Source organism: Oncorhynchus nerka, linkage group LG3, assembly GCF_034236695.1.
Source record: "Oncorhynchus nerka isolate Pitt River linkage group LG3, Oner_Uvic_2.0, whole genome shotgun sequence".
NCBI classification, from domain to species: domain Eukaryota; kingdom Metazoa; phylum Chordata; class Actinopteri; order Salmoniformes; family Salmonidae; genus Oncorhynchus; species Oncorhynchus nerka.
Window position 1 is genome coordinate 69,597,113 of NC_088398.1, and position 24,980 is coordinate 69,622,092.

At 41.9% G+C, this 24,980-nt stretch overlaps 2 protein-coding genes across 3 annotated transcripts in view; one reads left to right on the top strand and one right to left on the bottom strand.

Annotated features, from left to right (window-relative positions):
• The window catches only part of LOC115112983 (filamin A-interacting protein 1-like), a 31,282-nt gene extending 23,995 nt beyond the window's left edge, over window positions 1-7,287 (top strand). The window contains exons 1-2 of one of the 2 annotated variants that reach the window (XR_003861057.2): window positions 2,280-2,415; window positions 4,147-4,234. Coding sequence is in view for 1 of the 2 variants with exons in the window: in XM_029640121.2 (XP_029495981.2) it covers window positions 4,147-6,949 (2,803 nt within the window). In the remaining variant the exon portion in view is untranslated. Of the gene's footprint in view, window positions 1-2,279; window positions 2,416-4,146 lie in introns of those variants that run through there. The other variant, XM_029640121.2, reaches the window with a different exon arrangement.
• The window catches only part of cmss1 (cms1 ribosomal small subunit homolog), a 62,996-nt gene extending 38,790 nt beyond the window's left edge, over window positions 1-24,206 (bottom strand). Inside the window, exon 1 of the mRNA XM_029640079.2 lies at window positions 23,926-24,206. Within this exon, the coding sequence (XP_029495939.1) occupies window positions 23,926-23,974 (49 nt within the window). The 5' untranslated portion in view covers window positions 23,975-24,206. The remainder of the gene's footprint in view (window positions 1-23,925) is intronic.
• Window positions 24,207-24,980: the final 774 nt, after the last annotated feature.

Sequence of the window (24,980 nt, forward strand, 5' to 3'; positions counted from 1 at the left end):
AAAGTTTAACCAAAATATATTTTATATGGGGTTCTTCACAGTAGCCACCCCTTGCCTTGGTGACAGCTTTGCAAACTTGGCATTCTCTCAACCAGCTTCATAAGGTAGTCACTTGGAATGCATTTCAATTAACAGGTGTGCATTCATAAAAGTTCATTTGTATTTGAGCCAATCAGTTTTGTTGTGACATGGTAGGGGTGGTATACAGAAGATAGCCTTATTCGATAAAAGACCAAGTCCGTATTATGGCAAGAACAGCTCAAATAAGCAAAGAGAAACGACAGTCCATCATTACTTTAAGACTCAAAGTTCTTGAAATGTTCCTTCGTAAGTTTCTTCAAGTGCATTTGCAATTACCATCAAGTGCCATGATGAAACTGGCTCTCATGAGGACCGACACAGGAAAAGGAAGTTACCTCTGCTGCAGAGGATAAGTTCATTAGAGTTACCAGCCACACAAATTGCAGCCCAAATAAATGCTTCAGACTTCAAGTAACAGACATCTCTTATTTTACCTTTATTTAACTAGGCAAGTCAGTTAAGAACAAATTGTTATTTTCTAGGAAGAGTGGGGTAACTGCCTGTTCAGGGGCAGAACGACAGATTTGTACCTTGTCAGCTCGGGGATTTGAACTTGCAATCTTTCGGTTACTAGTCCAATGCTCTAACCACTAGGCTACCCTGCCTAGTGGTTAGGCAGACCATTCATGGTTGAATTGCTGCAAAGAAATCACTACTAAAGGACACCAATAAGAAGAAGAGACTTGCTTGGGCCAAAAAAACACGAGCAACGAACATTAGATCAGTGGAAATCTGTCCTTTGGTCTGGCTAGTCCAAATGTGAGATTTTTGGTTCCAACTGCTGTGTCTTTGTGAGACGCAGAGTAGGTGAACTGATGATCTCCGCATGTATGGTTCCCACTGTGAAGCATTGAGGAGGAGGTGTGATGGTGCTTTACTGGTGACACTGTCTATGATTTATTTAGAATTCAAGACACATTTAACCAGCATGGCTACCACAGCATTCTGCAGCGATACGCCATCTCACCTGGTTTGCGTTTAGTGGGACTATCATTTGTTTTCAACAGGACAATGACCCAACACACCTCCAGGCTGTGTAAGGGGTATTTTACCAAGAAGAAGAGTGATGGAGTGCTCCATCAGATGACCTGGCCTCCAGAATCACCCGACTTCAACCCAATTGAGATGGTTTGGGATGAGTTGGACTGTAGAGTGAAGGAAAAGCAGCCAACAAGTGCTCAGCATATGTGGGAACTTCTTCAAGACTGTTGGAAAAGCATTCCAGGTGACGCTGGTTGAGAGAATTCCAATAGTGTGCAAAGCTGTCATCAAGGCAAAGGGTGGCTTCTTGAAGAATCTCAAATATATTTTGATTTGGTTAACACTTCTTTGGTTACTACATAATTCCATGTGTGTTATTTCTTTGTTTTAATGTCTTCGCTATTATTCTACAATGTCAAAAATGGTAAAAATAAAGAAAAACCCTTGAATGAGTAAGTGTCCAAACTTTTGACTGGTACTGTGTGTGGTGCACAGTGTATTTTTTTGTACACGTGCGTGTTGTTCCTCGGCCAGGGTTCCTGAGGAGAAAGCATTTCTGTACACCTATAGAACACCTTTTTTGGATTAGAGCTGCCATAGGCCTCACAATGCATCTGTCCCATATATTAGAAAGAGAGGGTGATGGAGAGAAAGAGACCATACATATACACACACACACACACACACACACACACGTGATTGCAGACCTATGATGATGTCATTCCTCAGTCAGGTTATCAGGCTCAGCGGCTAGCACAAACGTGTAGCTCCACACACACACACACACACGTGATTGCAGACCTATGATGATGTCATTCCTCAGTCAGGTTATCAGGCTCAGCGGCTAGCACAAACGTGTAGCTCCACACACACAGCACTGTCCTTACTGTACTCTACACTAATGTGAGCATTGCCAAGTAAGAACTTGTTAGAACTGAGATGGAGTGTGAGGTCCCTCTTCTATCATTCATTCTCTCTCGGAGTACACTCTCTACCTCGGTCCTTCCCTTCAGCCTCTGGCATGGCTGCAACATGACCTCATCTGGAATGGGCTGATATCCAACACACAAATATATATGTTTGAATACAGAGATAAAAAAGTAACAAACATGACAAACACACATCTTTCAAAATGCATTCACAGACACACACACACAGGCTGTCAGAGCCCCTTATAAGGTCTTGTTGATGATGTAATGTGCTGTAGGGCTGTGCTGTCTGGCTGGGAGTGTGTTGAGAACACATCTCATAATGTTAGTTTTCTGCCTGGAATGCCCACATTGCGAGTAACGCCGGGAAGGAGAGGTGGGTGAGCTGAGGGAATAGGAATTGATCCGAGACGTTACAGATAAGGTAGGAAGAAACCCAGATGAACTAAGGAAAATGCTACAGAATAGTGTGTATGAGTGTGTGAAATGGTTTAGCCTTCTTTTAGGTTCCGCAAATTCCTCCTAAAATTACAAGTAATTATTTAGCTATCCAGTGATGGATTTAGTTCTGCTCTTATTAGCCTACACATAGCCTAGATTTATGACACAAAATAATGGTAACATGCTAAATTAGGCTTAAAGTATTTGTCAAACACACAAATTAAATTGCACCCATACATTTGACTTATCAGACAAGTCTAGGAAAAAAGACAACCAGTCTAGAGAAAAAGGTAGCCTATAACAGTAATACAGCTGCTAAATCATGATCAAATATTCCTCTTCATTGATATTACTAGAAATGATAGGCTACATTAGCCTACATATTCACACACAGACACACAAAATGTTGAGTATGGTTACTATCACTAATCACATTTACCGGTAGAGCGATGAGCTAATCCCAAACTCAGTTCACATATCCCACAACGCTCCCGGCATGGATTTTACAGCATTCCGAACCATGTTGGGGATAAATCATTTGGGAATTTTCAGTGAGAAGATGTGCCAAGTTGAAACGTATTAAGTTAAATAGCACTAATAGAGAACAGCATTCAGTTTTTCCATGAAGGAATCATGGAAAAGTTCAAAATGAAGGGTAAACTTTGTGACCAGTTTGTCTAGCTACTGTAGAATTAGGCTGTGTTTTGGGCTTGTGTGTGTGTAAGAAAATCCCCATTGAGTACTGACAGTTATCAAGCTCATTAGCATTTCTGTACTGTCGTAAAACTTATGACATGCCAAGAAAATGCTCATAAAAACAACCAAATATTTATAGAAAATAAACTACTAAATTGCATTGCAAATTAATCAAACATAATACATCAATGCAAGACCTCACAGAAAACGTCAGAACTCCTCAATGATGTAACTCTGCACGCTAGCCCTATAGAAACACTATAGGCATCCGTAACCACAAGACAAAAAATTAATATGAAATTAAAGTTAAAAAATATGTCAACTTGCATCAGCTTTGTGCATGCTAATGTCAGTGTGTGTGTCTGTGCATGCATGTGTAAAGTGCGTGTATTTATGTCTAACATGTTTATGCCGATGTGTATGGTGAAACCTGGAGGACTTTGTAAATGTAGCCAGTCTGTAATTGCCTGTGGAACAAGGGAGAATTCCTATCAGAGTAGGTACACACACGGGCAGGACAAGATGCAGTAGAGGGTACTAAGGGGTAGAGGAACCCCTTAATTAACCAACAGCTCCCTGACCAAGCACCATCTGTGACACCAGTCAAAACATCCTTGTAAACACAGGGCCATGGAGGCCGGAGGAAAATTAGATGGATAACACGCAGTTGTCCATCTAGGAACAAAGTTTGATCCTAGAGAGAGCACGGAGGGCCAGGGAACAGGGAGGAAATTATGTCTCCGTCAAGGACATGGTACATTTCCTGTCTGAACGTTAGCTCACCAGCTCAGTAGTGTACTGTAGTAGACAGAGGGAAAAGAGTGTGGGAGGACTTCCACATTGGAAAACATTGCATTCAGAGACAAATGCAGGCAGCCATTGTCTTAATTGAATGTAAAGGCTCGTAAACCTTGAACAGAAGTCTAGTTGTAGATGTTTAAATATGTTAGCCTACATCACTAAGTTAAACCACACCTTTCAATATAAACTACATTTTGTTTGTCTCCCTCTTCTACAGGCTGAAGCTGCTGCTCATCCAGGAGAAAGCCTATAGGGAAAGAAAGGAGGAAAAGAGCCAGAAAGAAGTCTCTGCTTTAAAGGAAGAGCTGACTAAACTCAAGTCTTTTGCATTGTTGGTCATTGATGAGCAGCAACACCTTACAGATCAGCTTTCACAGCAGAGCAAACGTGTCCAGGAACTGACGGACATTGACGGCCACGCCCAACAGGAGCTAAACTCCATCCATTCCAGGGCAAAAGAGCAGGAGCTTAAAGTAATTCGCTTGGAAGCAGAGTTACGCGAACAAGCTTCCCACTCCCACCTCAACCAGGAAGCCATGATGGCCAAACTGGCCAATGAGGATGCCCAGAACCGACAGCTGCGTCAGCGGTTGGCCGCCCTCAGCCGACAGCTGGATCAGCTGGAGGGGACAAGGAGCGCCCTCAAGAGGGCAGAGGAGGAGCTGCAGGAGCTGAGGGATAGGCTAAGCCATAGGGGAGAAGGGTGCACAACAACCTCTGGCTTGCTCTCAGAAGTGGAACAGCTGAGGAGGAGAGTGGTGGAGATGGAAGGAAACGACGAGGAGCTGATCCGCATGGGAGACCAATGCCGGGACCTAGACCGCAAACTGGGGAGGGAGTCCAGTGAGAGCCGAAGCCTGAAGGCCGAAGTGGACAAGCTGAATGATCGGATCAGTGACTTGGACAGACTGGAGGAGGCTCTGGGAAAAAGCAGGCAGGAGTGCAGTGCACTGAAGGGAAGCCTGGAGAAGGAGAGGGCCAGCACAAAGCAGCTGTCTGGAGAGCTGAATACCCTCAAGGTGCGGGTGAGGGAACTGGAAGTCATCGAGGGCCAGCTGGAAAGATCAGAGGGGGCGTTGAGACTAGACTTTGCCAAGTTGAGAACACTCACAGTGGTGTTGGTTGAAGAGAGGAAGAACATGGTCGAGAGAGCCAAGCAAACAGAAGAGAAACTCCAGGAGAAGAAGGATGGGAAACTGCAGGCTGAGCGTGACAGCGTGTCGACAGCCACAGATAAACTAATTGAGGAGAGCCGCAAGGCACTGAGGTCTAAAGCAGAGCTAGAGGAGAGGATTCAGAGAGTGGCAAAAGACCGGGACGAGCTGCGGTTGAGGCTGAGGGCAGAGGAGGACAGGAGCGGGGGTCTGCAGAGCAAAGTTAGCACCATGAAAAAGATCATTCAGGTCCTGGAGGTCAAAGGGGGGGAGCTCTGTAGAGAAGTCAATATCCCCCTGCTGGACAACACTAACCACTGCTACCAACAAGAAGAGAATAAAGTCAAAGAACTCACCCAGGAGGTAGACAGACTGAGCAGGAGACTCATGCAGAAGGGAGTGGTGGAGGGTGAGCTGATGAAGGCCGAGGAGGACTTTGATTCCCTGGAGATGAGGTGGTTCAAGGAGCAGGAGAGAGCCAGGGCCCTGGCAGTGGAGCTGGAGGAGTCCAGGAAGGAGGTCTCTAAGTACCAGTTGGCAGAGAAGAAGGAGAAAAACCAGGAGCACCTCCTCCTCAGTCGACTTCAGGAGGAGCAGGTCAGGTCTGTCCTCCTCAAAAGGGAGGTGGAGGCTCTCAAGGAGAAGGTCCAGTGGCTGATGGGGACAGAGGATTCCATCTGTCGGGTGCAGATGGACAGCTCTACCCTGCAGAAGAGGCTGACCCAGCAGGAGGTCAGGAACAGGGAGCTGGCCAGAGAGATGGAGGGACTGACCCATGAGCTGGACAGGTACCGGCGAGTCAGCAAGAGCCTCCGGCCCGGCATGACTGGTAGACGCTTCTTAGACCTCCACCTGTCCACCAAGGAGGTGCAGACGGAGCCCGCAGACACCCTGCCACCTGACTACAAGAGCCTGACTCCGCTGGCGCTCAGCTGTAAACTGTATGAGGAGATCGATGGAGAGGACCCAAATCAAAATGAGGATCTTGACCTTCAGTGCAACTCGCCTCCGCTAACAAGCATTGAAAGCTTGAACCACCAAAACAGTAATGTGAGGCCATTCAGCAAACTTTCACCTAACGACAAGGACAACCCCCATACCATTAACGGCAAATTGTTACAGGGTAACTTTGTCCAGAAAGGAGATGTGACGCTTGCACACACCCCGGGGCAGTCCTTACACATCAAGGTAACACCAGACCATGGGCATAACACGGCCACACTGGAGATCAGCAGCCCCACCGCCGACAATACCACATCCTATACCAGCACCGCAGTTATCCCCACCAGCGGAGCCCCACCAAAACAGAGATTCACCATCATCCCAAACGCTACCATCTCCCCAGTGGCCAGAACAAAGAGCTCCCTGCCCCCAGAGGGATTTGGCAGCCCTGAAAGAGCCCTCTCCCCTCTCACCATGACCCCCATCACTGTAAACTCCCCAGACTCCTCCAGGTCAGCGTCACCTGACTACACCGGCTCTCCCATCCAGATGGTAACAGTCAGTACTGGATCGCTTGAATCCAGTGAGGTCATAGGTCAAGCCATGTTTCGTGTGAGCCCGGAGAGGCGGAACGGTTGGCAGCTCCAGAGGTCTAACAGCACTGGTCCCAGCGTCATCACCACAGAGGACAACAAGATCCACATCCATCTTGGGAGCCCCTATATCCAGTCGATTAACGGTATAACTCAGAGCCAGTCTGGGGGACCGTACCACACCCCCGGACAGGAACCAAGGACGCCAGTACTGACCAATGGCTGCCACATCAAAGGCGGCAGCAAGATCACCAGTAGCGTCACCATAACCCCTGCCAACACCCCTGTCGCACGACCCTCATACATTACAGTAAGTTGCCCTTATAATTGAAACGCCCACCTCCATCCAGCCTCTAGTGACCTAGCTTCCCTTACCCAACCCTGAGTCCCTTTCACCAGAAAAGCAACAGAGCATCAGCCCTAACCAGCCTGTCTGAACAGCCACATCATCATCATCATCATAATAAGTGTATTGTTACATAACTGTGTGCATGAGAAAGCACTTATCTAATCCTGTCTGGACTCACACCTGCACTGAATGTGAAATGGTCACCTAAATCTATTCAAGACTACTACTTACAAATATAGCCTCCCACATTTCTGATATGTGCATTTAATAATTCCCTATACCTTGTTACATTTAACCATTAAAAACAGTTTGGTTTCTTTTGTTGTTTCCCCTGTTGTCCATTTACTAAAGGCCATTTCCTAATTAATATGTGACTATAAGTCTAGGATACATTTATATTACTTAGCCTAATTAACAAACGTGGTTAGCCTATATATTTTTCTGATGAGTCTCATTCACTGTGAAATACTTAAACAATGACAATGTTTACATGTGCACCAATATCCCACTATTAAATCGGGATACTTAAGTATCCCGATTTTGAGTTGACGCATATAAAAATCATCATATCCTTGGGCTATCCCGAGTGGCGCAGTTAAAGCACTGCATTGAAGTGCTAGAGGCGTCACTACAGACCCGGATTCAATCCCGGGCTGTATCACAACCAGCCGTGATCGGGAGTACCATAGGGTTCACCTCCCAAGCCCTTTGGGGAGTTGCAACGATGAGACAAGATTGGAATTGGGGAGAAAACGGGTTATGAGAAACCCGCGGTGCGGGTTTCACGCACCAGCTAAGCTTCTGGGAGAGGACAATGGTTCCCTTTTGATTAGTTATTAAACCCGGATAAGATGCCTGGGATATGCGGATCTTAGACGGGATACTGTGGCATGTAAACATCTTATCCCATTTACTGCGGTCTACGCAGGCTCAGTTTTGCATATCATGGATGACAAACAAATCACTTCAAAACTAGGCTACCTGCATAGTTCCATCCACCATTATAATTCCATAATCATGTATTTTGCTGATCCTCCATACTGGACCGTATAGACTACTGGCTACTTTCACCCATAATTTAGACAACTTTCTGCTAACCATTTTGGATATTTGGTAGGGAAATTTATGATTTCTGACATTTGGTAGACTATTGTTTGTCAACTATAGTTAGATACATGCAGCTTCTCTTCTGTCACAACCGGTTGCCCTTTGAGACTAAATAAAGTGATGCTCACCAGAACGTCTTAATTGATAGAATGAATGCATTAGTAATGTAGTTCAACACCGGTAAAGTTCTGTTTTGAATCTCATCACGGACAACTTTAGCATTTTAGTTAATTAGCAACTTTACCTACTTTATAGCTACTTTGCATGTTAGCTAACCCTTTTAGGAAACCCTTCCCCTTCAACTCCTAAACTTAACCCTAACACCTAATGAATTGTAATTTGTAACATATCATATGAAATGTCTCCGATTTACTTACAGAATAATACAAAATGCTCTGAGACCAGGTTGTTTGTGCTGTTGAAATAATGTCTACTTGCATTACTGTCAAAGACAACACATTACAGACACATTGACATTTTCTCAAGAGACGCTGAAAGAAATAATTTCTCCACTCCTGTTCCCAAGACAAAATGAACATTTATTCTATAATGTTACTGCAAGAAATGCAATATTCTGCAGGAGTTCATATTATATTATGCTTCATGTGAGAGGTTATAGGCCTCCATATTTCAGTTACTATTCCATTTAACTCATATGAACTTAAATGAGGAATATTCTGTTTATTCATGGCTATAGGGATACTTGCGGGTGGGATATCAAAAGGTGCATGTAAACAGCTTATCCTGAATAAGACCTGAAGAGTGATATGAGTGATATTACTAATAAGAATACTGAGCGCATGTAAACGTGGTCCTTATAACTCCGAAATGGTTGAAAATAGCAGTTGGAAGTTGGATATTGTTTTTAATGCTCTCCATTTTAATACTCACTGAGACCTAAAAGATCAACTCCGCAACTTTTCAACCTAATTTTTGCATTATCTACAGCACAATACCGGTGTCAATAAATGTGATAACAGTACATTTTGTAGGAAAAAAATTCACTAAAAAGTTCTACCCGATGACATTTTTTATACTGTTATTTTCAAACACTGACATTAGAGATGGCGTAGGGAGCAAGAAAATCCCCTCCCTTGGGCTAGAAACAACTTCCAGGTTTTGAAAATCACCGTCTTTTACTTTTAATCCTACCCGGTGACGTCACAGAAGCATTTTTTTAGGACTTTCTTATCATCTTTTTAACCACAGATCATATAAATGTACTGTTTTCACATACGTAGACAATGGTTTGGTGCTAGACATGATGAATGAGGTTGAAAAGTGTCAGAATTGATTTTTAACACAGAGGATTTCACCATCCTCTGTGTTAAGATGCTCACAAACCAATAGGGATTAATGGGACAGAAAAAAACTGCAGTGAATTACAACATGTGTGCACTTGGATCAGTGAGATTCACAGGCTGATGTCATCACCAATTCATCTCTACCACACCACAACCCCAGCATGAGCATATGCGTGTATTCTCTGTAGGCCCTTGTGTAAGTGTGGCGGCTGCAGTCATATCCAATGAAACACAGGAAATCTCAGCTCAGATAAAAAGCACTGTGTAGTAGACTAGAGCAAAGGGGAACAGCACTGTGAAGTAGACTAGAGCAAAGGGCAACACTGTGTAGTAGACTAGAGCAAAGGGGGGCACCACTGTGTAGTAGACTAGAGCAAAGGGGGGCAGCACTGTGTAGTAGACTAGAGCAAAGGGGGGCAGCACTGTGTAGTAGACTAGAGCAAAGGGGAGCAGCACTGTGTAGTAGACTAGAGCAAAGGGGGGCAGCACTGTGTAGTAGACTAGAGCAAAGGGGAGCAGCACTGTGTAGTAGACTAGAGCAAAGGGGAACAGCACTGTGAAGTAGACTAGAGCAAAGGGGAACAGCACTGTGAAGTAGACTAGAGCAAAGGGGAACAGCACTGTGAAGTAGACTAGAGCAAAGGGGGACAGCACTGTGTAGTAGACTAGAGCAAAGGGGGGCAGCACTGTGAAGTAAACTAGAGCAAAGGGGAGCAGCACTGTGAAGTAGACTAGAGCAAAGGGAAGGGGTGTCACACCCGGGGAGGTTAGGCCTACTTTATATGGTAACATTTTTTCCCAAACGTGATCTATTTCGAGGATCAGTGTTCCAATGTGAAAATAAATAAACTGAATCTGTAGCCTTATTTGGGCAAGCAATTCAACCACAAACAAACATATCGCCTAAGCAGAGATAGTCAAGGATAAGAAGCACACACAAAGTTGTGACGGAGACAGACACAGAGCATACGTACTCTACTCTATTTGTTCTTAACTGACTTGTCTAGTTAAATAAAGGTAAAAAATCTAAAAGAAAAAGAAAGACTCGGCTGAAGAACAGAGAAACAGACTAATGCAGTATCCTGTATCTATGGTGACAAGCTGAATCCTACACCATTATAACACCAGAGGAGAGAAGACTAGCTGGGAGCCATCAGGAGCAGACAGACAGAACCTGACATAGATGGAGCGTTTCCAGTGCCTATGATATCACTTGGCGAGGCCGTCACCAGGCCTGATGACATTTTGGAACGATTATGGCTTAACTCAGGCCATACATCAGAGGCCTTACAGCCACAAACTCAGTCAGTCAGTCAGAATGTTAAGGACTCATGTTAAAAGGAACCACCAGCTTTCATATGTTCTCATGTTCTGAGCAAGGAACGTAAACTTTTATACATGGCACATATTGCACTTTTACTTTCTTCTCCAACACTGTGTTTTTGCATTGTTTAAACCAAATTGAACATGTTTCATTATTTTATCCGTTATTTTTTATCCATTATAAAAAATATATATTTGAGGCTAAATTGATTTTATTGATGTATTATATTGCGTTAAAATAAGTGTTCATTCAGTATTGTTGTAATTGTCATTATTACAAATATTTATTTTAAAATATATATTTATTTTAAATCGGTATCGGCTGTTTTTGGTCTTCCAATAATCGTATCGGCGGTGGAAAATCATAGTCGGTCGACTTCTAACCAGAACCCACTGGATTCTCTTTATATTGAATGAACTACAGGACTAAATACAAACCTTCCAACCCAAAAAGGACTGGATGTTGATGGTATCCTCAATGAATTGATAAAATACACAGACCACAAATTCCAATTGGCTATACTAAAACTCTTTAACATCATCCTTAGCTCTGGCATCTTCCCCAATATTTTAGAACCACACTCTGATCACCCCAATCCACAAAAGTGGAGACGAATGACCCCAATAACAGTGGGATATGCATCAACGGCAACCTTCGAAAAATCCTCTGCATTATCATTAATAGCAGACTCATACATTTCCTCAGTGAAAACAATGTACTGAGCAAATGTCAAATTGGCTTTTTATCAAACAGACCACGTATTCACCATGCATATCCAAATTGACAAACAAACGCAAAGTATTCTCATGCTTTGATGAATTCAAAAAAGCATTTGAATCCATTTGGAATGAGGGTCTGCTATACAAATTGATGGAAAGTGGTGTTGGGGGAAAAACATCTGAATCTGAAGTCAAGCTAAAAATACTTCAAATCAGTTATAGAACCCATTGCCCTTTATTGTTGTGAGGTCTGGGGTCTGCTCACCAACCAAAAATTCACAAAATGGGACAAAGCATTCACCAAACATATCCTCCGCGTTACGTAAAACACTAAATAATGCATGCAGTGCAGAATTAGGCCGATGCCCGTCAATTATCAAAATTCAGAAAAGAGACGTTAAATTCTACAACCACCTAAAATGTAACGATTCCAAAACCTTCCATAACAAAGCCATCACCTACAGAGAGATGAACCTGGAGAAGAGTCTCCTAAGCAAGCTGGTCCTGGGGCTCTGTTCACAAACAGAACCCACAGAGCCCCAGGACAACAACACAATTAGACCCAACAAAAATCATGATAAAAGAAAAATAATTACTTGACACATTGGAAGGAATTAACAAAAAAAAAATAAAAAAAAATAGGAAACTAGAATGCTATTTGGCCATAAACAGAGTGTACACAGTGGCAGAAAGAAATCTTTGACTAGGGATGCACAATATATCGGTGAGCATATCGGAATCTGACGAAATTCGCAAAAAATGCCAACCTCGGCCCGATGTCTAGTTTAACGCCGATGTGCAAAACCAATGACAAAGCTGATGTGCATATATAACGTAACGACCCCACGGAAAACACATCGATACACAGAACAAAAGCAGAAAAATACTAAGTGCACACTTCCAACAACTAAACAAGTTGAGCAGTCATTTGAAAGAGTAAGAAATGATCCGCGAGACAACTCAAAGGTGACATCCATTAGCGCCAAAATAATAGAATTCATTATGCTACTTGCTATGGGCGTCACGACTGATATTTGGACCAGCGATGTCAGCCCCATGAGCATGCGGAGTCTGGCAGCACAGTGGGTCGAGAAGGATTTCATACAGAAGAAAGCCGTGTTGCTCAAGAATGTGCTAGTTCTCATACCGCTGCTGCCATTTCAATGGCATTTGAGAACATGTTTGAAACATGAACACAATCCTAGTGCCATTCGAACAACTGACTGGAGAAATAAGCTCATCAACTGCGTCTGCAGCAGATGTGACACCCTCTGTCATGGCATTGAAACACCTGCTCAACAAAACTGCCAACAAACCGTGGGGTTAAAACTTACAAAAGTACTCGAGGCTGTGAACAAGTTCTCTCTCTGAGCCTCTTTACTGTGACGCCACCATGCTCGATGCTAGTTACAAGGACCGCAAGAAACAGGGTTATACGTGAAATGTTACATAGACAAAATGGAAACGGACATAGTGCGCACCGAGGCCACGGACAGAGAGCTGAATCTTCACTGCTTGACATGTATGATGAAATCTTGGTTGAGAATGAAACGACTGAACAAATGAACAACGAAACAGCACAGCAAGTAAGTGAAAGAAATAGGTTTTGATTGTGTTTTACTGGTAATGGGGACATAAGTAAACACCAACAAAATACATTTTTGGTCAGTGTGGTATGTATGGTGTGTAACTTTTATTTAACCAGGCAAGTCAGTTAAAAACAATATCTTAGTTACAATGACGGCCTACCCCGGATGAAGCTGGGCCAATTGTGTGCCGCCCTATGTGCCTTAGACTGCTGCGTCCATTTGTGTGTGTTAACTATTTAACTGTACTAGAATGCTTAAAAAAGGCTGCTAAAATTGTAAATATTGGTCATCGGTATTGTTGTTTTTTTATGGCAAGGAAAATATTGGATATCGGTATCGACTAAAAATGTCATATCGGTGCATCACCATCTTTGACTATGTACAAACTCAGTGAACATAGCCTTGCTATTTAGAAAGGATGCTGTAGGCAGACCTGGCTCTCAAGAGAAGACAGGCTATGTGCCCATTGCCCATAAAATGAGATGTAAACTGAGCTGCACTCCCTAACCTCCTGTCAAATGTATGATCATATTAGATTACACAGATCCACAAAGAATTCGAAAACCAACCAAATTTGAATAACTCCCATATCTACTGGGTGTGCCATCACAACAGCAATATTTGTGACCTGTTTCAACAAGAAAAGGGCAACCAGTGAAGAACAAACTCCATTGTAAATACAACCTATATTTATGTTTATTTATTTTCCCTTTTGTACTTTATTTGCACATCATTACAACACTGTATATAGACATAATGACATTTGAAATGTCTTTATTCTTTTGAAACTTCTGTGAGTGAAATGTTTACTGTTAATATTATTGTTTGTTATTTACTTCACTTGCTTTGGCAATGTTAACATATGTTCCCAATGCCAATAAAGCCCTTAAATTGAATTGGAATTGACACAGGGAAATGGAGAGACACAGGGAGATGGGGGGAGGTAAAGGAGACGGATATAGACACAGGGAGATGGGGGGAGGTAAAGGAGACTGATCTAGACACAGGGAGATGGGGGGAGGTAAAGGAGACTGATCTAGACACAGGGAGATGGGGGGAGGTAAAGGAGACTGATCTAGACACAGGGAGATGGGGGGAGGTAAAGGAGACTGATCTAGACACAGGGAGATGGGGGAGGTAAAGGAGACTGATCTAGACACAGGGAGATGGGGGAGGTAAAGGAGACTGATCTAGACACAGGAGATGGGGGAGGTAAAGGAGACTGATCTAGACACAGGGAGATGGGGGAGGTAAAGGAGACTGATATAGACACAGGGAGATGGGGGGAGGTAAAGGAGACTGATATAGACACAGGGAGATGGGGAGGTAAAGGAGATGGATATAGACACAGGGAGATGGGGAGGTAGAGGAGATGGATATAGACACAGGGAGATGGAGGGGGGTAAACCTGACATGACTCCTTGCTGTCCCCAGTCCACCTGGCCATCCTGCTGCTCCAGTTTCAACTGTTCTGCCTTATTATTATTGGACCATGCTGGTCATTTATGAACATTTGAATATCTTGGCCATGTTCTGTTATAATCTCCACCCGGCACAGCCAGAAGAGGACTGGCCTCCCCACATAGCCTGGTTCCTCTCTAGATTTCTTCCTAGGTTTTGGCCTTTCTAGGGAGTTTTTCCTAGCCACCGTGCTTCTACACCTGCATTGCTTGCTGTTTGGGGTTTTAGGCTGGGTTTCTGTACAGCACTTTGAGATATCAGCTGATGTATTTATACAGCCCTTCGTACATTTGATTTAAAGGAGATGGCAGATGACACAGGGAGATGGAGGGGGGTAAAGGAGATGGATATAGACACAGGGAGATGGAGGGGGGGGTAAAGGAGATGGATATAGACACAGGGAGATGGAGGGGGGGTAAAGGAGATGGATATAGACAAAGAAGCTAATTTAAGAGCACCTTCCTCAGGTACTCAGTCATTTTGATGTGACAGTTATTGGGTGTCTTTGAAGCATCAGATCAAATACTGATTGAACTCTGCTTTGGCAGTGTGTGATGATGCAAAGCCCTACAATGGCAGCGCTAGTGGGTGATGTCAGAGCTATGGCAGCCAGAATGGTTCAGCTGCACCCCTACTGACAGACTGTCAAAGTCAAGCAATGGAAAAAATGAGAGACTCTGGGTTTTTTCTATTTTCAATCAGTGCAAAAACCATCATGACTGTGTGTATGCGTGTCAGGGTTTGGTGCACAAATAGAGCAGATAAATAAAATAGACTCTGGCCAAGAAAACATCCCATTGCAAAATAATGCTTTTTAGCCTATTGGTGGATGGAAATAGCAGTTGGAAATAAATTTGACTGGTCATGCTTATCGGTCTGCAGGTTATTTTGCATAATTTAGTGGAATAAAATTGACACCTGTACAGTATATCCGTTATGTATCACACACATACAGCATAGTGTCTGAGTGGAAAATCTGTCAGACAGAGCAAGAGCTGATGCTGCAGCATCTTGTGGTGCTTTCAAGACAACTGGGATCTCTGAAAAATACGAGGTCAAATCATGACCTCCGTGATCTTCAGGTCGGAAAGTCAGAGCTCTAGAAAGAGGCCCGAGTTCCCGAGTGGGAATTCCGAGTTGGATGACCGTTCAAAACTATTTTTCCCTCAGTTTTCCCCCCCAGTAGCAATTTGTTTCTCTCCCAGTTGCCTTGAACGAACTGAAGTTGGAAGTCGGAGATTTCAGATTTGAGTTGTTTTGAACGCAGCATCAAACACGAACGGAAGGCAGGCTTCATCAGCGCGTCATACACCACTTTGCAATGAGCTGGAGGAAGTATGCATTTTGAAAACATAATTATTGTTCGAAGCCTGGACATTTTAATATATGTTATGATGCATGTCTTGCCTTGCTTCAAAATAGCCTATGAATTTGGTATATCATCCCACAACTGTCAAAGAGTCTGTTTGGAAAAGGCTCGCACTCACCAAACAAGCTGACCAATAGAATATGTAGCCTAATATTTTCTACTACAGTAGATTGACATAGTAATCTTGCTGTTTGTTATTCCTCTTGTTCGCTGAGGAAACGTAAATGTGGACAGTTATATGTTTAAAGAGCACATCAGAATTCGGTAAGAAGGACCACACATCGTTGCATCCTTGACTTGCATGTTCTGTTCATATCAATTACCATATTCTAAAATGTGATTTCTGTCACTCTGAGCACCGTGGGTGGACACCCTAACCAGGCTACGCACCCAACGCACATGGGTCCAGTAAATGAAAAATATTGCCGGTCCTAACAGAAACCCTGTTGTGTGTGAGGACCTGATCAGGAAAGACTCCTGTTGACACGTTTCTATTTCCACTCGCCAGGTTCCTGCAATTCTAAAGCCCGGCCCCACCAGGATCCCCAAACCAAAGGCTACAGTATGCCGACAGGGACAAACAGCACTACTAACACTGGACAGAGCAAAGGACAGCCGCATGCCGCCGCCATGCAATCTGGGAAAACACTGAACGGTCAGACTGTGTTCAACATGAGAAACTAACCTACCACATCCTGAGCACAATAGACACGGCTGGGGTGAATTCAGGGGAAATGTTCAGAACATTGCAGATGGAAAAGATATAACGACATCTGAGACAATTCCCTATTTTACTAACTAGGGAAATAACACATTACATTTACATTTAAGTCATTTAGCAGACGCTCTTATCCAGAGCGACTTACAAATTGGTGCGTTCACCTTAAGACATCCAGTGGAACAGCCACTTTACAATAGTGCATCTAAATCTTTTAAGGGGGGGGGGGGGGGGTGAGAAGGATTACTTTATCCTATCCTAGGTATTCCTGAAAGAGGTGGGGTTTCAGGTGTCTCCGGAAGGTGGTGATTGACTCCGCTGTCCTGGCGTCGTGAGGGAGTTTGTTCCACCATTGGGGGGCCAGAGCAGCGAACAGTGCAGGTGATATAATATTTGAAACCAAATGCTTGCACTAGTGCTGTGTAAATCAATAAAGAATGTATTATGCCATTGGCGCAATCTATCAATTTCCTGATGGTCTATTTAAAATGTAAAAATCTCTTTTATAGGTGCTACTTTTTATTTTCAGAAAACGTCCATAATATATCTGGTGCTAATTGTGTTTCACACTGTTTTACTTACCTGCCAGTGTTGTGATTGGCTGTGATATTCGCCTATTGATTTCTCCAGCCAGAGCAACATCTGTTATCAAACTTTGTGGCTGTAATATCTAGTGGAAACTGCTCTGGTAGATAAAATTCTACACTGTTTGCTCAATTTCAGTTTATATGTGAAAACAAGCACTGAATAGTGTACAGAATCATTGTACCATCTAAATCACTGTGACATATTTTCAATGACAAAAAATATATTTTTTACAGCTGTTTCAAGTTGTTGAACCAAAAGTAACTTTAGTTTTAGGCTACCAGCTTCAAACATCTGTAAAAAGATATGTCCCAGTGATTTGATGGTACAATGATTCCCTACACTATGCAAAAAAATACAATGCTAGAAAAAAAACTCCTATGTGTAGTAGGGTTGGGAGATATTTGGGGAGACCTCTTCTATGATAGGTTACTCCAAATACCACCATATCCGATATAATAGTTTTGCGCCGTTAATGACAGTCATTCCAGACTGGGCAATTTTTGTGCTTATTTAAAATATTATAGTTGCATTCTCATTAAAATAATATTTGTATGGAAGAAGAAATAAAGCTTATTTAATTAATGTACAACATATTGAAACAGCGCAACTGATACAACTGCAAGATTGATTGGTAAAGCTCAAATAGAGTATATTCTTGCACATCACAATATATTGTCAATGTCAAATATCACTATATTAAATGTAATCATACTGTATGTCGACACAACCCTAAATATTTAGCACCTTTAAAGTTGTCTAAGTAGGAGCATGTTCATACTCGACAAGTACAGTTGAAGTAGGAAGTTTGCACACTTCGGTTGGAGTCATTAAAACTCGTTTTTCAACCACTCCACAAATTTCTTGTTAACCTCTTAAGTCGACCCTCTACTTTTTTGAACATTCTGTTAAAAATTGCGCAACATTTCAGCGCCCTGCTACTCATGCCAGGAATATAGTATATGCATTTGCTTAGTCTGTGTGGATAGAAAACACTCAGACGTTTAAAAAACTGGTTAAATCACTGCTGTGGCTTTACCAGAACGGCATTTACATCGAAAAGCACAGGAAAAACTGATCACTGAAAATGGGAAAATATATCCATGCTCTACTTGAACCCATTGATAAACGTGAACCACAATTAATTGACTGAGGTTGCAGTACCTACAGCTTCCACACGGTGTCTAGAGTCTTGTCATTTCCCTTCGAGTTTTTTCTTGGTCAAACACATACAGGACACCGTATCTCCTCCGGTCTAGGACCGGATATTTTCGTTGAGTTTCTAGCCGGACATTTTTCCAGACGGACAGCTAATGATCTTTACATCGCCTCCTGATGAATTTTATCGCTTATTAACGTTTACTAATACCTAAAGTTTCATTACAAACGTATTTCGAAGTGTTTTGTGAAAGTTTATCGTCGACTTTTTGAATTTTAAAAAATGACGTTACGTTTTGAAACGATGTTTTTTTCGTTTATCACACAGTCTACATATAACGATATCTAGGCTTTATATGGACCGATTTAATCGAAATAAAGACCCAAATAGTGTTTATGGGACATCTAGGAGTGCCAACAAAGAAGATGGTGAAAGGTAATGAATGTTTTCTATTTTATTGTGCGGTTTGTATAACGCCGAAATGCTAATTATTTTGTTTACGTCCCCTGTGGGTCTTTTGGGGTGTTGCATGCTATCAGATAATAGCTTCTCATGCTTTCGCCGAAAAGCATTTTAAAAATCTGACTTGTTGCCTGGATTCACAACGAGTGTAGCTTTAATTCGATACCCTGCATGTGTATTTTAATGAACTTTTGAGTTTTAACTAATACTATTAGCATTTAGCGTAGCGCATTTGCATTTCCAGAGCTCTAGTTGGGACGCAAGCGTCCCGAGTAGAAGCAACAGGTTAACAAACTATAGTTTTGGCAAGTCGGTTAGGACATCTACTTTGTGCATGACACAAGTAATTTTTCCAACAATTGTTTACAGACAGATTATTTCACTTATAACCAGGAGGTGTGGGCTCGAGTCACAAATATGATGACTTGCAACTCGACTTTGACCCCAATGACTCATGACTTGACTTGGACCTTATGACTCGACCAGACACCCTCCGCAAGTCCAAATATTAAAAATGATGCTATTAAAAAACGTGTGCAGTGCATCAACTCTTAATTTCATGGATTACAGTTTGAATCGGACAGCAACCAATCAAATTGTGCCAGCTGAGAAAAAGTGCGTGGCAGTGCAGAGGAAAGTTGGCAGGTGAATTCAGATGGAGCCCTTGGAAAGATGATACCCCAAATTATTATTTTCGGATATAAAGATGACACTGTATCAACAAAAAATGGATTTCAACTTGCAAAACATGCGGGAAGAAAATTACCAACGGAGGAGTAACAATTTCCAATTTTGTTTGACAATTGAAGCTGCACAAAGAACGGTAAGTCGTGGTAGTGTACGCTCAAACCGGTGTGATTAGAACACTTATTTAGAATATCCAGTTTATATTGACACAACAGTCAGCATTTAAGCTTGCCACACTATTTTTTCATAGAAATATTTTGCACAAACACAGTCCTTACGAAGTTATGTCCTGAATGTGACCAGTTTATTTTGGGATGCGATGTTCAGACATTCACAGAAGTAGAGATAGCATACACAATCATCCAAACCCGAAAACGTAGGCTACATTAGTCCTAGCTCTAACTGAAGAAAGATTGACGTAACACAAGCAGTCATATTTGGATAACTGGCTGTCAGAAAACACAATATGAATTAGCAAATAGCCATTACTATTTAGAATTAATCATGGGTGAGCTCACAATTGATAAAAAATAATTTTGTAAAACACTTTCTAGAAATTGAAAGTAATCTGATGGGTAGTTTGTGCGCTCCGCCATGTTTTTTTTCTTTTTCTCCCGTCAACCAAAGATAATAAGAGGAGACAAGATGAGTTTGGTCTGTTTGCAGTATGCATGTTGAAGGGGGTGTGTCATCTATGATCATTCACTTCCCTTCCGGAGGGTTACCCTTCACCTCATTATAACATCTTTGGTCTGACAGACGTTCAAATGACACCCAGAATGAATTGTATAATGTCAACAAACATGGAGCCACACATGGCAAATAGCATTATCTCAATATAAATCAGTACAACCTTTTTCACACATCATAGGTGTCCATTACAATCTATGCAATATTGTTTTCACCAGTGCTTGAAAACATGTGGCTAAAACTGTAAATACAATATGCTCCATCCATACATACTGTATGCTACAGTAGGATCACCACGACATACAGAAAATACTTACTTTGATAGGACACATCACTGCACTCTATTCTACTCTGTAAATTGGTAATCTCCCGTCACAAGACCCACTGGTTGATGCTTATTTATAAAACCCTCTGAGGCCTCACTCCCCTCTATCTGACATACCTACTGCAGCCTTCATCCTCCACATACAACATCCGTTCTGCCAGTCACATTCTGATAAAGGTCCCCAAAGCACACGCATGCCTGGGTCGCTCCTCTTTCAGTTCGCTGCAGCTAGCAACTGGAACAAGATGCAAAAAAACACTCAAACTGGACAAAGACTCAATCATGAACACTCTTACTGGCAGTTGTGGGTGCTTTGTGTGATGCATTGTTGTCTCTAGCTTCTTGCTGTTGTCTGTGCTCAATTATGTTTGTACCATGTTTTGTTCTTCTACCATGTTGTGTTTCTACCATGTTGTGTTTCTACCATGTTGTGTTTCTACCATGTTGTGTTTCTACCATGTTGTGTTTCTACCATGCTGTGATTCTACCATGCTGTGTTTCTACCATGCTGTGTTTCTACCATGCTGTGTTTCTACCATGCTGTGTTTCTACCATGCTGTGTTTTTACCATGCTGTGTTTTTACCATGCTGTGTTTCTACCATGCTGTGTTGTCATGCGTTGCTGCTATGTTGTTGTCTTAGGTCTCTCTTTATGTAGTGTTGTGGTGTCTCGTCATGATGTTTGTTTTGTCCTATATTCTTAAACAACTCACGCTGGGGCGATCGTTAGAGATATTTGGAACTCACATGTGAAAAGGTTAAGCTAGCCAAGAACAACAACACAAACAAAGACTATACAGCTACAATTAACTTCTTATGGGCAGGTGGGACGCACTGCAGAGTGCGAAATTCAAACTAGAGTATTATAAATATTTAACTTTCATAAAATCACAAGTGTAATACATCAAAATAAAGCTTAACTTCTTGTTAATCCAGCCGCTGTGTCAGATTTCAAAAAGGCTTTACGGCGAAGCAGACCATGTGATTATCTGAGGACAGCGCCCCGCATACAAACACATGAAAAACATTTCAACCAGGAAGGGGCGACACGAAAGTCAGAAATAGCGATGTAAAAAATGCCTAACCTTTGATGATCTTCTTCTGTTGGCACTACAAAAGGTCCCAGTTACATCACAAATGGTCCTTTTGTCCGATAATGTCCTTCTTTATATCCATAAAAACTCAGTTTAGCTGGCACTTCAGTCAACAATGTAACCCAGTTTCCCTCCATCAAAATTCATACAAAACTAATAAACTTCTCCAAACTACATTTATAATCAAACCTTAGGTACCCTAATACGCAAATAAACTATACAATTTGAGACAGAATAGTTATTGTCTTTACCGGTGAAAAATACCAAAGAACGTGCTCTCTTCCACACGCTTGGAAACACTACAGCCACCTAGAAAAAGCTACAATTTCGGTCTCATTTTTTCAAAAACCAGCCTAACACTCTTTCTAAAGACTGTTGACAACTAGTGGAAGCCCTAGGAACTGCAATCATGGGTTGGGAATTGACCTGGCTACATGTACATTGAACACCACAGCAGCTTTTCGGGATGTTTAGTTATTTCTGTATAACAAAAAATCTACGAAAAAGTTGCCTCTTTTACAACAGGAGGTCAACGGGAAAGAATGTTGGTTTTCCCCAATTTGTAGGCGTAGTCGAGAGGAATTCCTTATTACTACCAACTAATGACTATAGTCCGAGTACCAGTCTCTTTAGCTAAAATTCCATTCTTTACCTCTCTGTCATTGCCAAAGAGACTGGCCTTTCATCAATCTCAACATTCAATATGTGCTGGATGCTCATTGGTTTTGGAAATAGCGTTCATATTTTCCATGACAACATGTGGAGCCTCAAAAGTAGAATTAGAATTTATAACAAAGTCAAAAACAATAATGTTGCTGTTAGTTAGACAAGCTGTTGTATTTTGACGTTTTGTGGTTGGAACTGCAGTGTGTATTTAGTTTGAGAATGTAGATGTGAGCTAGAAACCTTTGACATACTGGTTTCATCTGGACAAACAATATGGTTGCTTAGCAACCGGATACCAACATGTTTTGTGGAGAAAAAAGTTCAAATATTTGAATAATTATTGTGATTGGAGGACAGCTGTGAAGGTGATATAATCAGGAGCAAATCCTCTGTTCTCTTCAAGCGCATTAACATTCATGATAGAATATTCATATTTAAAGATGGCAGAAAGGCCGGTCTCTTCGGCACATTATATCCTGTACAGAGAGTGGATTAGAGTTCTCTCTGCTTCAGGCAAAGATTTGTATAACTAACCCAAGATTGACCACAGCCTGTTGTTTCCGATGGGAGCAAATTAATCATAGTCCGCAATGCAAGCAAGGAGGTGGGCAGAGCCAAGCATGACATTGGCACAGATATGAACTGTAGAACAATTGAAACAGATATTTCACTGGATATTTAAATGTGAAGCATCCGCTTGGTGTTTCCACAAACCCACTGGCGGGCAGTGGGAGAAGATTGAACTAGATGGATTTTGGCCGACATTCCGTAAATGTTCTCATCGATGAAACATTTGATCTCAATACAGTTCTGTTTCCAGAACTAGAATATGTTATGAGCAGTGTACTAAGGTTTGTAAACTTTAACCTTGGCGATAAAACCCCCCCACTATTGCATTGTTTAGAAGGAGTGCAAAAGCGAATTGAGTTACACACACACATCAAAGAGTAGTTGTTCCATAAATAAGATATGCAGATGACGCTAGAACGCACCAATAGGATCTCTTGGCTCTGCTTCCCTCCTTGCGTGCTTGGCTCTGCCCACTATGGCTCATTTGTTCCCATTGGAAACGACAGGCTGTGGTCTACCTTGGTTTAGTTATAAAAATCTTTGATATTGGCAAGTCCTACCATTATTTGCATTTTTCTGTTAGGGAACGCCTTCTTTGAACTGCGCGTGTGTAATAATAATTCGCCCTTGTACTCATAAACGCATTTATTTTTACTTTTGCAAAGGGTAGAGTCTACAAAACATAGTCCACTCTGTTCGTAACATATTTACATTTTGGAAATATTAAACTATCGAGATCTGTGGTACAGGTCTAAAAACGCGTCGAACATCAACTACCACAATACACCTCTGTGTGAGCTCCATCAACTAGACACACGTGTAAAACAGAACATACACGCATGTTGCTATGGCTAACTAGCTCAACTTTCTGGACGAACACAGCGCAGGCATAATATTAAAATACACGAAACGTGCTCGGAAGAGGACAGTTGAGCAATTGCTTTGAAGGCCTTCAGCTAAACATGGACAGAATAGCCAAGCATGGGAGTCTCGTTAGCTAGCTACTAGCTATCTGTTAGCTGTCCTACAGATATTTTTAAAAACACCCAGTGCAATGACATATATGAGACGGTATCTTGCTCAGCCAAAGGCACACATACTTCCAGCTGTTAGAAATATTATAACTTACCCGAATTGCCCTTTTGTTCCCACCAGTCATCACCTAAATCGTCCCCCATCTTCAAATCCAAAACTACCGCTGCGCTGTGGCTTCTGGTTGTTCACAATCGCATGACATTTGTGAACAGTTTAAACGGAAGTGTTACCGGGATATTATGGACAAGCCATCAACTCTACACTTACTACATTAGGTTGAGTCTACACTGGCAAAGCCCCTGCAAAAGAAACAGTCACGAAAGTGGCATCTGTTATGTTGTAAATGTTTCAAGAAGGGCTACAATAAATAATTGCTAAACCGCTGAGAAACGGTATGTGACATTGCGGTATAACGTAACTCAAATATTTGTATTTTAACATTAACATCTACAGATTCAAGATAAATGTGCATAATTAACGCAGGGCATGTCATGACAAGTTTATGTATAAATTAAAATGTCAATATGAAGTCAACATACAAGTGTAAGTAAAAACGAATGTAAATAAGTTAAATTGTGCAACTAATGCACAAACACGTCTCATAAAAGTAATGTTTTTGGAAATTGTAGAAGAAAAAAATTCCTCCTTCAGAAGTAGCTAGGCAGGCTAATGTTAGTTAGCTAATTAATTTGATAGCTATCATAGAGTAGGGGTATATTAATAATTATATTGTTAATATAAGTAGACATGAAATCACAATTGACTGTAGCTCATATAAAGCAGCCACAAGCTACCTACCGGTGGCTGAAAACACAATCATCGCGGGATGAACGAGGGACGAATTTCCTGGCAAGGGCGGTCCATTTAAAAATAATTCCTTCCGAATTCTTAGCACTTTACAAGGTTCCTGTAACACCTAAAGATTTTGCAATTGTTTTAGATGCCATTTCCTCAGGTGTTGCTCTGTTATTCAGGAACGTGTCAAGACCTGACCCTCAGAGCCTACCTTCTATTGACCCTGTTGACTCATCAGTTGGAAAGATGTGTTTCTCTTTTGGTCCATTCAACAACAGAGTGATACCACCCTTGTTTCAGCAGGATGTTCTCTACCTTATGTCATGCCTTATTGGAATGGATTTATTGATAATA